Here is an 11,455-nt window from a genome sequence, read left to right as displayed (position 1 = left end):
TGTGTCTCACTAGATATTCCAGTCGGTCTCATCTTTTCTTTTCTCAAGTTCTTCTTGTTGTTACCTACTACTGCAAGAGTGAGACAGACAGAATGGCTTCCAAGTCTCGTCACGAAGACAGCGAGGTTGCTCCTCCCAAGGACCAACTCCACCCTGGTGAGTCTCTGCAATGGAGATCCTTCCATCATGCACGATCTACTGCTGACACGGGGAAACAAGTGAGGTGGCACCGCTCCACATTCTTCAACATCACCATCCTGGGTCTCTGCAACTTTGCAGCTCCTGGTATCTGGACGGCCATGAACTCGCTAGGCGCTGGTGGTGCAGCCTCGCCCAAGCTGGTCAACGCTGCCAACGCCCTGACCTTTTGTCTCATGGTTCTGTCGTGCTACTTTTCTAGTACGCTGGTTCGATACATCGGTATCAAGGGAGCCTTGATCTTCGGAACGTATGTTTGAGAGATGTGTTACAGGTTTCGCCGCTGACGACATTGTAGAGTTGGATATGCCCCTTATGCAGCAGGCTTGTACACCAACAACAGGTTCGGAACCGAGTGGCTGACCCTGCTCGGTGCTGCTCTCTGCGGTATCTCTGCTGGAGTATTCTGGATGGCCGAAGCTGCCATTGCAATCGCATACCCCGAGCCCTGGAACCGCGGAAAGGCTCTCGGTTACTGGCTCACATACCGTCTCTCGGGCCAGATCCTGGGTGGTGCTATCAACCTCGGCCTCAACGCTGACCGCAACGAGGCTGGCAAGGTCTCGTACACTGTGTTCCTCATCTTCATCGCTATCCAAGCCGCTGGTCCTTTCGTTGCTTTCTTTCTCAACAAGCCTCACCAGGTGGAGCGGACTGATGGCAAGAAGGTGGATTTGTCTATTGAGCAGAGCCCCGTGTTTGAGCTCAAGGAGACTGGAAGGCTCTTCTTTACTAAGAAGTTCCTCCTGATTGTTCTCTTCATTGGCCAGGCCGTTTTTGCCGAGGCTGTCTTCTTCACTTACCTCTCATGTAAGGACAAGTTGATTTTCAAGGCCATGACATATGCTGACTGTTCTAGTGTGGTTCTCTGTGCGAGCTCGAGCTCTTGGATCCTTCCTGGGTGGTCTGATTGCCGTCATTGCTGGCAACTTTCTTGGAGTAAGTCTTCCATACAAACTGATACAAATACCGGTCTAACAACGGGTTTCAGACTTGGCTTGATCGAGTTACGGTTTCATTGAAGACCAGAACCCGCTCCTCTTTCGCTGTCATCGCCACTCTGCAAGGAGGCTGGTGGATCTGGGCCACGATCCTCGCGACTAGGTTCCGCCACACGAGGCCTACCTATGACTGGAGCAGCGATGGATTCGGCGCGGCGTTTGCTGTGTTTGTCTTCTTGACTCTGGGCTTCCAGCTGAACTACCTCTTCTTGTAAGGACGCTCGAAGGATTTCACGTAAAAGTTCATTATCTAATGCTCGCATCTTAGGTACTTTATCATCCACAACTTGGCCGACACCCAGGACGAAATCATCCGTTACTCTGCCCTTCTCCGAGGTACCGAGTCGGCTTGGCAGGCAGTCAGCTACGGCATCACTTCCATTCCGGTGTTTGCCGAAGTTGGAGGTATCTATTTCAACTTCCTGCTCTGGGGTCTTTCGCTCTTCCCTGCGTGGTCGGTGCTGAAGCACTTTGGCTCATCTGCACGCTCGTCGGAGGAAGCTCCTACTCCCCAAGTTGTTGAGAGCCAGAATGATTATTCGGGCTCTGGTGAGGAGACTGAGCAGGTCAAGAAGGAATAGATTAGATATAGTAAAATCTGGTTTGGGGTGGTTGAGTTGGGGGGTTACTATCATCTAGAATCTATAGAATATGATGTAGAACGATAGACTCTATAAATCAAGATGGTACCACAAGATGTATCCAACTGAAAGAAATTAAGCAATTGATTAAAAAAAATTAATTTGCAAGAAAACCTCCAATACGATGGAATTCAAAGGAGTCCTTCGTGTCTCTGTCATCTCATGACCCGGAGCATCTTTTCCCAACTGCTGTCAAGCCAAGACCAGCTATTGATAAACTAAGACGCACGGTCATGATAGCCTGAAATGATTCCAATCTTATCTCTTTTCGGAAAATCCCCGAGAACGCCAAGCAGCTGTCAAGATCTCACCACATCTTCAACGGAGCGAGTCCGGCGCCTGTCAGGCAGCCACCAAAAAAGCCCAACAGTCGGAAAAGTGACGTGAAAATCCCGAGATAACGGACATGGAAAACACTAAACCGCCTCTGGAAGCTCTCCGACAAGTTCTAGACGTGATTGCGCGGGGTTGATCAGCATGAGCAAGAAGCGCTGATAATTGCGCCATCGCCTCGTGGTCCCCGCCTGAGGAAACACTCGTCGATTAACCGACCCGTCAAGTGCCGAGATATGCCAGAGGAGAACCCTGCTGGTCTTGCATTACGGCGAGGAACTTGCAGGATTTACCATGATGACGAGAATCACGCAATATCTACCTACATCGGAGCCCGCGTCGTCGGTGACCGGGATATCATAAAAGACCGGCAGTCTGACAGTGTCTCAAGGAAAACACCCATGAACTGAGCACAGTCCAATCGGAGTTCGACATTACCTCGGCAACAGAAAGAATGGCGTCCCAAGATGAGAGCCCGAAGGGCAAGAAGAACCTCATTGTCAATGCGTTTGTGATGATGTGTTGGTTCCCCGGCCCTACAGAGCTGACGTGATGCTGATCTGTCATTTGGAATCATAGGCAGTGGCCATCAGTCACCAGGACTATGGAGACATCCCGATGATGAGTCGTGGAAGTTCAAGGACACTGAGCACTGGGTCGAGCTGGCCAAGCTTCTCGAAGAAGCCAAGTTCCACGGCATCTTTATTGCAGATGTTCTAGGTATAAACCCAGAACCCCAGGCCTGGAGCCAGAAACTCACGATCTTGTAGGAGGTTATGATGTCTACAAGAAGTCTTTGGACCCTGCCATCATCTCTGGAGCCCAATGGCCCCTGACCGAGCCCCTGGTCACGGTCCCTGCCATGGCTGCAGCGACCAAGAACATTGGATTCGGCGTGACAGTCTCTACAACCTATGAGCAGCCTTTCCATCTTGCTAGACGCCTGTCGACTGTCGATCATCTGACCAAGGGGAGGTGAGTAGCCCACTAAGTTTAAGCAGGCTTATGCTAACATCTACATAGACTGGGATGGAATGTAGGAAGCCTGATACGAACCGCTGTTCTTAACTGACCTTGTTGCAGATTGTCACAAGTTACCTAGACTCAGCTGCTAGGAACCTGGGTAGAACTGAACAACTAGATGTAAGACATTACTGCCTCGATATTGACTTATTGCTGACCTATTAGCACGATGAACGATATGCCCAAGCCGAAGAGTACATGGAAGTCATGTACAAGCTCTTCCAATCATCCTGGAGAGACGATGCCGTCAAGCTAGACCGAGAGAAGGGCATCTACACCGACCCAGAACTTGTCCGTCAAATCAACCACCAAGGAAAGTACTTTAATGTTCCAGGGCCTCATCTCGTGGACCCCAGCCCTCAACGAACGCCTCTTCTTCTCCAAGCCGGAGCCTCTAAAGCCGGAAAAGCCTTTGCAGCCCAGCACGCAGAGGCCATCTTCACATCCGCTCACGCTCCTTCGGTGTGCAAGAAGAACATTGCCGAGATTCGACAGTTGGCTCGGGATCAGTTTGGTAGAGATCCCAGCAAGATCAAGGTTCTTGCCTTGGTGACTCCCATTATCGGCAAGACTGAGGAGGAAGCTTTGGCCAAGTACAACGAGTACAAGAAGTATGCTTCTCACGAGGGTGCATTGTCCTTGTTTGGTGGCTGGACTGGCATCGACTTGAACCAGTATGGGGATGATGAGGAACTTCGACAAGTTGAGAGCAACGCTGTCCGGTGCGTATTTTCAGTCAAAACTCATTTGGTTTCTTCAGCTAAACTTGAAACTTGTATAGATCAACTGTTGAAGGATATGCCAAGTTCGCGCCTCCCAACTCTAAGTGGACCAAGCACACTGTGGCTGAGCACATCAGTCTCGGAGGAAACGGTCCTCTCCTGGTTGGCACGCCCTCGCAGGTGGCTGACGGTCTCCAGGAATGGATCGACGAGGCTGACGTTGATGGCTTCAACTTTGTAAGCAAACCAGACTCTGCACCCAAACACGACTAACCTTTCTTCTAGGCCTATGTTCTCTTCCCTCAGTCTTTCAAGGATATTATCGACCTGCTGCTTCCAGAGCTTCGGGCAAGAGGGCTATTCTGGGACGACTATGCGGTTCCAGGAGGCTCTTACCGCGAGAACTTCTATGGCTTGAAGGGCCAGAAGCATCCTCTGCCAGAGCACGCAGCTTCCAAGTATCAGTGGACGGCAGGAGTTCCTGCTAAGGACCATCAGATCCCCTAGCAAGCTAGATACGCATATAACAAAGCTAGCTGTAAAGATTCAAATAAACCAACATTAACGAACTCCTATTTGATGGCCCCTGGTTCCTGTACCACTATTATAGATCCTTCCTTGATGCAATTTCAAGTCCAAGGCCGATCTCAACATGAACCGTAGACCCCTCACCTTACCTCTCAACCATGCTGTCATCTCCTAAATCTTGTTCTATCTAGTTAGGTGACCCAGTGGAATGCTAATCGTGATAGGTAAACAAGATCAAATGATTCGAAGAGTTATAATTCATCAACAGTACGCCAACAGTCCTAGATAAGCGAACGAGTCCCAAGGCATATATGGTATCCCAAAGTCCATGCAATTTCCCTTCAAAACGCCTCTGTAAAATATCTTGGTCCCGAATTCCCTAGAAAACAGCAATCTCAACTCCCCGCTGACGTGCCGCCCCTTCAATGTCAAAAGTCGAGGTGCCAGTCTGCCACGCTTCGTCTAGAAGATCGAATATCACGTTGATCAGGTTAAAAGTATCCCTCTCTTGAAAAGTGGCTCGCACACTGTCGAGAGTATGCTTCCAGTCTGGATGGTCCTGCAGAAGGGGTACCTCGAGGCTGACGGTGACAAGAGGGTACATGAGTCCGTTGTGAACCAAGAGATGCTGGTTCTGCGGCAACTCGAATGCTCGATGTAGGGCGTCCATTGATGACATGAGTCGGCAGAGGATCAGCTCTGTGTTGGGAACCGCCGCAGAGCCTTGGTCGTTATTGACCTCGACTCCCTTCTGCTTCCGTTCCAGCCTGTATCGACGCCGGACTTCGAGGATAGCCGAGAACCTCCAACAGTCCCACAGATGACACTGCAGATACTCGCCGAGTTGTCCTGCCCAGCTCCACAGCCTGTTCTCGGTATATTCGACGTCATTGTCGAGGATGCTGGCGAATATGTCCAGCAGAGACATGGGCATGCCTGACGCGACCTCGATCTCATCGATTCTTCCCTCTTTTCGGGTGTCTTGGAGCTTGCGGAGGAGCTTCCATACTCCCACGGATTGGCCCGTCCGACCAATGGCCATCGACGGGAGATCCATGACACCCATCACCTCCAAGACATGACGTGTGCCCGAGTCTTCTATCGGTATTAGACCGGGGACGGTCAGTTTATGTCGTAGGTCGTAGACGTTCACCATTAAATCGATGTACATGGTCCACGGTTGGGCTTGGAAAAGCTGCATAGGTGCCACTATTAGTTAAGATGCGAATTATAGGACGGGGCATAGGCAGGGAGACCAAGGGAGTATGGGCAAACACTGGGGACCTACACAAATGGTACAGACCAACAGACCAGCACAGACAGTGGCGGTATGCATCTTCTCATGACGGTCATATAGTTCTTGTCGGAAGGTTTGCAGGGCAAGGTCGACTCGTTCCATGGATGCCACCGACAGGCCCCGGGCGCGGTCATCAAGGTAGCCCTGGATAGCAACCGAGATGACGACCAGAGCAGGGCTCTGCCTACCCATCTCTTCAAAGAAGGGTTGGATCCAGCAGTGCTGCTCCGTGGTGTACAGCCGATGTAGTCCAGAATGGAGAACTAGCCAAACCTTAGCAAGCATTTACCTCGGGGGGTAGAGAGGAGGTCCAACACTTCCTGAACACCTGCTCCTGCGTATCGGACACGGTCGAGGTCGAGGTCGGTGATAGGTCAGAGCGAGCGGCGACGGAGCCGGCGTGGCCAGGGGTAGAGGTTGAGGTTGAGTTTGGGGAAGACTGCCCGGCACTGTCTCCATCATCTACCGGAGCCTTGCTAGCTCCTCCGATGACAGGTTCTGGGGCCGACGCGCCTGCGAACCGGCCCCTCGAGGCGATGCCATTCGCCCAACGCAAGGGCGTGGCATAGCCCTCGCAGATGATCCCCCGCTTCTCGCAAGCCTGGCAGCCTGGGCGCGTCTCGTCGCATTTCCTTTTGCGCCGTTTACAGTTGAGACATCCCCCGCGGGAACGGGCCATCATTTCCTCTGGGGAAGGGGGGGGGGCAAGGTAGGCGAGATTCGGTCGCCTTGGTCTGGGGGGTGGGGGAGGGGAATGTTTGGATCGAGAAGATGGAGCCGCCAACGACGCGTCGTTCCCGGAGATCCGTGGAGTTTATAGACGAAAGAGGAAGATGGAGCCGGGGGCGCATCCAGCTTCTGCTTTAGGTCTGGTGCCATGGGGCTTATCACCACCTGACAGGGTGGCTTGGTTATCAACTCGTGTGGGGAGAATCTGGAACCTTGAGGAAGATCCCCAAGAAGAGAAAGGACCAGCAGAGGTGAGGCAGGGGTCAAGAGGAAATGGAGTCGAGCTAATCGTGTATAGGTGGTGATACTTTGCTTCTTCCCCAGAATCGGCATCGTTGTCGACGTGCAGCTGCAGTATCAACGTGGCTGCGTCAACCCCTGAGTTTGCGACCGGGGGTCGGAACAACCTCAATTGTTGGCCAGCTTATCTTCACGCGTCCGAGGCCTCGGGTCTGCAAAACGGCATTAGCTGAGACCCCTCCTTGCATACAGATTAGAGAGCATGTGTGCACGCACTCGAATGGCCTTGCCTTTGGTCTCAGATATCGATCTATAAACAGGGCAACACCCAACTTCAAGGTCTAGATCAAGCTACACGAAAAACGTCAACAGTCTCGTCTTTTCTTAGGAGTTCTACTAGCTCTTTCTTGTCATGGCAACTGGAACTGCTACTGCTCCTCCCGGCACGGTCCGGTTGGTGCTGCGTAAGGGTCCCATGCTCCCGCCTCTGCTTTCCTATGCTGAGTTCATTATCCAGAGCCGGAAGAGCCTACCGGTGTCTCAACCTTTATGCTCTCTCCAACTCCGTCATCCGACCCAAATGAACCACTTGTGAGCCCTTGTCCTGGTAACAATTATGCACCAGCCGCTTGTACTTACTGGCGCACCTAGAACTGGAGCAATTGGAGAAAGTGTTTCAACTATGGCCTCACCATCGCCGTGACCGTCGCCGCCTTTACCAATCTCTCTATCCAGACTGTCTTTTGGCAGCAAATGACCGTCGACCTGGGAGTTACCATCACCCAGCTCACCCACGCTCAGTCAGCCCAACTGGCTGGACTGGCCATGGGTTGCATCTTTTTCATCCCGCTTACAATCAAGTATGGTCGTCGATCGACTTATGTCGTCTCAACGGCAGCCCTGGCCGCCGTATCGTGGTGGACATCCTCCATATCTTCCTACACCGAGCTGATCTTAACTTCTATAATCACCGGTTTGGCTGGAGCCATTAACGAGACATCCGTTCAAATGACTGTAGGTTTCACCACTTGATTCCTCGGGTGCCGCCCTGACTCTTGGTTAGATTGCCGATCTGTTCTTCGTCCACCAGCGTGGCTCAGCCAACGCTGTCTACTTTACCGCTGTCATGGTGGGCTCCTTTCTCACACCTCTCGCCGCTGGCTCTCAGGCGGCTGAACAAGGCTGGCGTTGGTCTTATTACGCACTCTCCATTGCCATGACAGCCCTCTTTGTGACATTTGTTCTTTTATTTGAGGAAACCAAGTTTGTGCCCGTCTCGGTTGGTCAAACTGATAACTCCACATCTTTGGTCGCCACATCTTCGAATCAATCACACGAACATGACAAAGAGGATCTCAAAGTAGACGGATATGCTACTACTACCACCATGACGCGCACCGACTCTACAATCCCAATCAACACATGGCGACAGCGCCTTCGTTTTACCACACCTACTCCAGAGTCTCTTCCACATCTCTTCGTAATTCCGCTTCACGTCATCACTCTTCCTCACGTCTTCTTCACCGCCTTGCAGTTCGCATCTGGAGTCTGCTGGCTCGTTCTCTACATGTCTGTTGTCTCCATCATCTTTGCGCAGCCACCGTACAACTTTACAACATTTGGCATTGGATGCATGACACTGGGACCGTTCGTAGGTAACATCTTTGGCAGTATCTACGGGGGCCCTTTGTCTGATTGGGTCATTGTGCGACTGGCGCGTCGAAATGGTGGCGTCTTTGAGCCCGAGATGAGGCTCTACCCTCTTGTTGTCCCAACTATCGCCATGGCTGGTGGCATCATCATGTTTGGCGTTACTGCTGACAGGGCGAGTCAATTTGCTAAGGAAATCAAGAAACCAAGTATGCTGACATCTACTTAGGGGATGCACTGGATATACCCGTCTATTGGCGGTGCCTTCTTTGCTTTTGGACTTGGAGCAAATGGGGACATCACCTTTACTCTCATCGTCGACACATACCGCGAGGTAAGCTCTCTTGAATGCGAAGGGAAAGCCCACTACTCACACTCTAAAACCTGCAGCTCACGGCGGAAGCGTTCATCGGTGTGGCCTTTCTCCGAAATGCCGTCTCGGTCGCAGTACCGTTCGCTTTAGTCCCATGGATGAAAACCATGGGCTTGACCAATATGTATATCCTCAGTGGCTGTATTGCTTTTGCAATTGGGCTCCTCTTTGTCCCGATGATTATCTGGGGCAAGAGAATCCGCACAGCACTGGCCCCTAGGTATTGGAAGTTGGTGGAAAGACGATCCATGATTTGAAAAGCTGCTGGCAGCTGGTCTCACATTTCTTCTGGTCGGCACAAGGTTCGAGCATTGGGTGGGTGGCTTAAATAACTAAACCATGGAGCGAGTTGCTTAGCAGAGGGATGAGAATGAAATACCTTGACCGCATCAAAACCATCTTGATATGAAGCCTTTAAAGTTATGTCATGGCGGTCGGCCTTAATAAATACTCCAAATAAAGCCGGCCCACTGTCCGGAAGCAGGCCCCGGCTCCGCTGCATGCCTGCAACATTTCCCCCATGATGTGACGTGTCTGACGCGAGTACATACATATACGGACGGATACTCCGGAAGCAGGCGAGTTTTCCGCTGTTATGCTTGTCGTTCGTTATTCAACTGCATCCTCCACCAATCAGAAGCCGCAGCCACTCTTCAAACACCTGATTGCTCCCAGAGAGTCAAGAAGTTGTTGTTGGTTGTCGGTGGAGCACATGCTGCCGACGAGAGGAGAGAAAACAACTCCACGCCTAATTGAAGCATCATTGGTCCCTGCTTGGAGTGACAGACAAGGGGGGTCAGCGGTATTAAATGATAAAATTGACCGCTGCTCCATCTTTGAGGCATAATCCCCAAACTTCTACACACATAGCGACCAAGGACCTCAGTGCGCATCTGAGACCGTTCAGTGCCTGGCAACATGGCCACCTCCGACGCAGGCCCTGTTATTCTCGTTGATGTAGAACCACTTCTCTAGCATGATACAAATATGAACTGACCCTCAATTGAGGTTGACGACGACCGAGACTCGTCAGTTGGTGATGTAAGCATGGATGGCATCTTGCCTACTCTGACGTGCTGTGACGGAGCACAATCGCTGATGCAGACGATGGTATAGGACGTTTCGTCATCAACTGCGAGCGTGAGCAGCTCGATTCTGAATTATCGATGTGAGAACGGGAGAACGTACCACGCATACAAGGACGGAAGTAGGTTGCGTGAATGTGTTCTCAAACTCGGAGCCTTTCTTACCTGTTCCAGAATATTACATGCCCAATGACGAAACCGAAAATAACAGACTGGGTAATTATATATCGCACCTCTACTATTCAGGGTCCTTACACCTTGTCTTTCAGACTTGCAGCATAATCTGTTCCTCCTGACCTTTGACAACAAGCTTGGTCTCTCCCCGCCGAGCCTTCCCGAATTCAAGACCGGCCGGGTTCTCGACCTGGGTACTGGCACGGGCATCTGGGCGATTGACTATGCTGACGAACATCCCGAGACTGAGGCGAGAGCGACCATCTCAGAGAGCGACCAAAGCTAATATTCTGCGCAGGTCATAGGGGTCGACCTGTCCCCTACCCAACCGGAATTGTACGAGATGAGTTCTCACATTAAATATGGATGAAAACTTAAACTTGAGCAGTGTGCCCCCGAATGTCAAGTTTGAGATCGACGATATCGATGAAGAGTGGACTTATAATCAGCCTTTTGACTATATTCACAGCCGAATGATGAACGTCTCTGTCAAGAACTGGCCAGAGTACTTACGCAAGATTTATGAGTGAGTCATCCTATGATGTGGTTAACAATTTGGCAACGCTTAACGCGACTACCTAGAAATCTTGCGCCGGGTGGCTATGCTGAGCTTCAAGACGTCGATGCATTCATGAAGTCAGACGACAACACTCTGACTGAAGACCATGCTCTTCGTAAATGGAATGTTCTTCTGGACAAAGCTGCTAAAGAGCACGGAACTCCATTCATAGAGATGGATCGGCTCAAGCAACTCATGGCTGAGGTTGGATTCGTTGACATCAAGGAGGTTCCATTCAAATGGCCAATCAATCGCTGGCCTAAGGAGAAGAGGTTCAAGGAACTTGGAGAGTGGAGCAAGTTCAACACAGACGATCTTCTTGAGGGTCTTTCCATGGCCTTGTTTACAAGGTGCCTTGGCTGGACTCCTGAGGAGGTCAGCGTTTTCCTCGTCGAGGCCAGGAAGGATTTGAACAATCCAAAAATCCACGCCTACTGGTCTATGTATTCTTTCCCGCCCCTTCTTTTTTGTCTCAATGTGCTAACGCTCTACTAGTCGTGTAATTTACGGGAGGAAGCCTGAAGCCTAGGAACTGTGGGTGGGCAAGGATATTCTGCTCCTGGCGACGTAGTAAAAACAACCCTGTATTCACAAGTACTTGGCCAGCGCTTTCTTTTACCAATGTATACTGCATATTAAGTCAGATACTCGCGTCCCATCAGCCACAGTGAGAAATAAGATGACGATGTAGCTGAACGCCTTCGTAAAATATGTCAATGCCGGGCAGCAGGCCGCCCTCCCTGTCAAACGCATTCACTGACACATACGGGGATGAAAGCCCAATCAGAAAACACACCGACTTGGAATTTGGGCAGCCCCGAAGCATGCTTCATAGCTATGTCTCTCACTGTGTATCCGAATAATAATTCGGTTCCTCGACGCAAGGTGATATCTGGAGCTCT

At 51.1% G+C, this 11,455-nt stretch overlaps 5 protein-coding genes across 5 annotated transcripts; 4 read left to right on the top strand and 1 right to left on the bottom strand.

Moving 5' to 3' along the window:
• Positions 1-92: 92 nt before the first annotated feature.
• Positions 93-1,780, top strand: MRS44_009021 (uncharacterized protein; the record flags this gene model as incomplete). Its single annotated transcript, XM_065621148.1, has 5 exons — positions 93-448; positions 497-1,008; positions 1,058-1,137; positions 1,190-1,410; positions 1,468-1,780. The coding sequence occupies 5 exons, from the start codon at positions 93-95 to the stop codon at positions 1,778-1,780; spliced, it is 1,482 nt and encodes a 493-aa protein (XP_065477220.1).
• An 847-nt stretch (positions 1,781-2,627) lies between these two features.
• MRS44_009020 (uncharacterized protein) lies at positions 2,628-4,425 on the top strand (the record flags this gene model as incomplete). The annotated part of the gene is made up of 8 exons (XM_065621147.1): positions 2,628-2,694; positions 2,753-2,893; positions 2,944-3,148; positions 3,197-3,209; positions 3,257-3,316; positions 3,362-3,918; positions 3,978-4,155; positions 4,204-4,425. 8 exons carry the CDS (start codon positions 2,628-2,630, stop codon positions 4,423-4,425), a joined length of 1,443 nt encoding a protein of 480 aa, XP_065477219.1.
• A 400-nt stretch (positions 4,426-4,825) lies between these two features.
• MRS44_009019 (uncharacterized protein) lies at positions 4,826-6,425 on the bottom strand (the record flags this gene model as incomplete). Its single annotated transcript, XM_065621146.1, has 3 exons — positions 4,826-5,641; positions 5,735-5,965; positions 6,033-6,425. The coding sequence occupies 3 exons, from the start codon at positions 6,423-6,425 to the stop codon at positions 4,826-4,828; spliced, it is 1,440 nt and encodes a 479-aa protein (XP_065477218.1).
• Positions 6,426-7,124: 699 nt separating this feature from the next.
• On the top strand, positions 7,125-10,280 carry MRS44_009018 (uncharacterized protein; the record flags this gene model as incomplete). Its single annotated transcript, XM_065621145.1, has 12 exons — positions 7,125-7,176; positions 7,230-7,303; positions 7,364-7,726; positions 7,776-8,522; positions 8,592-8,696; positions 8,753-8,955; positions 9,007-9,050; positions 9,643-9,692; positions 9,744-9,776; positions 9,852-9,942; positions 9,995-10,036; positions 10,090-10,280. 12 exons carry the CDS (start codon positions 7,125-7,127, stop codon positions 10,278-10,280), a joined length of 1,995 nt encoding a protein of 664 aa, XP_065477217.1.
• Positions 10,281-10,356: 76 nt separating this feature from the next.
• Positions 10,357-11,082, top strand: MRS44_009017 (uncharacterized protein; the record flags this gene model as incomplete). The annotated part of the gene is made up of 3 exons (XM_065621144.1): positions 10,357-10,520; positions 10,577-10,996; positions 11,049-11,082. 3 exons carry the CDS (start codon positions 10,357-10,359, stop codon positions 11,080-11,082), a joined length of 618 nt encoding a protein of 205 aa, XP_065477216.1.
• Between the last annotated feature and the right edge of the window lie 373 nt (positions 11,083-11,455).

This window comes from Fusarium solani, assembly GCF_023522795.1.
Source record: "Fusarium solani strain SB1 chromosome Unknown bctg00000005, whole genome shotgun sequence".
In the NCBI taxonomy this organism is placed as follows: domain Eukaryota; kingdom Fungi; phylum Ascomycota; class Sordariomycetes; order Hypocreales; family Nectriaceae; genus Fusarium; species Fusarium solani.
This window is presented reverse-complemented; position numbering and strand designations above follow the sequence as displayed.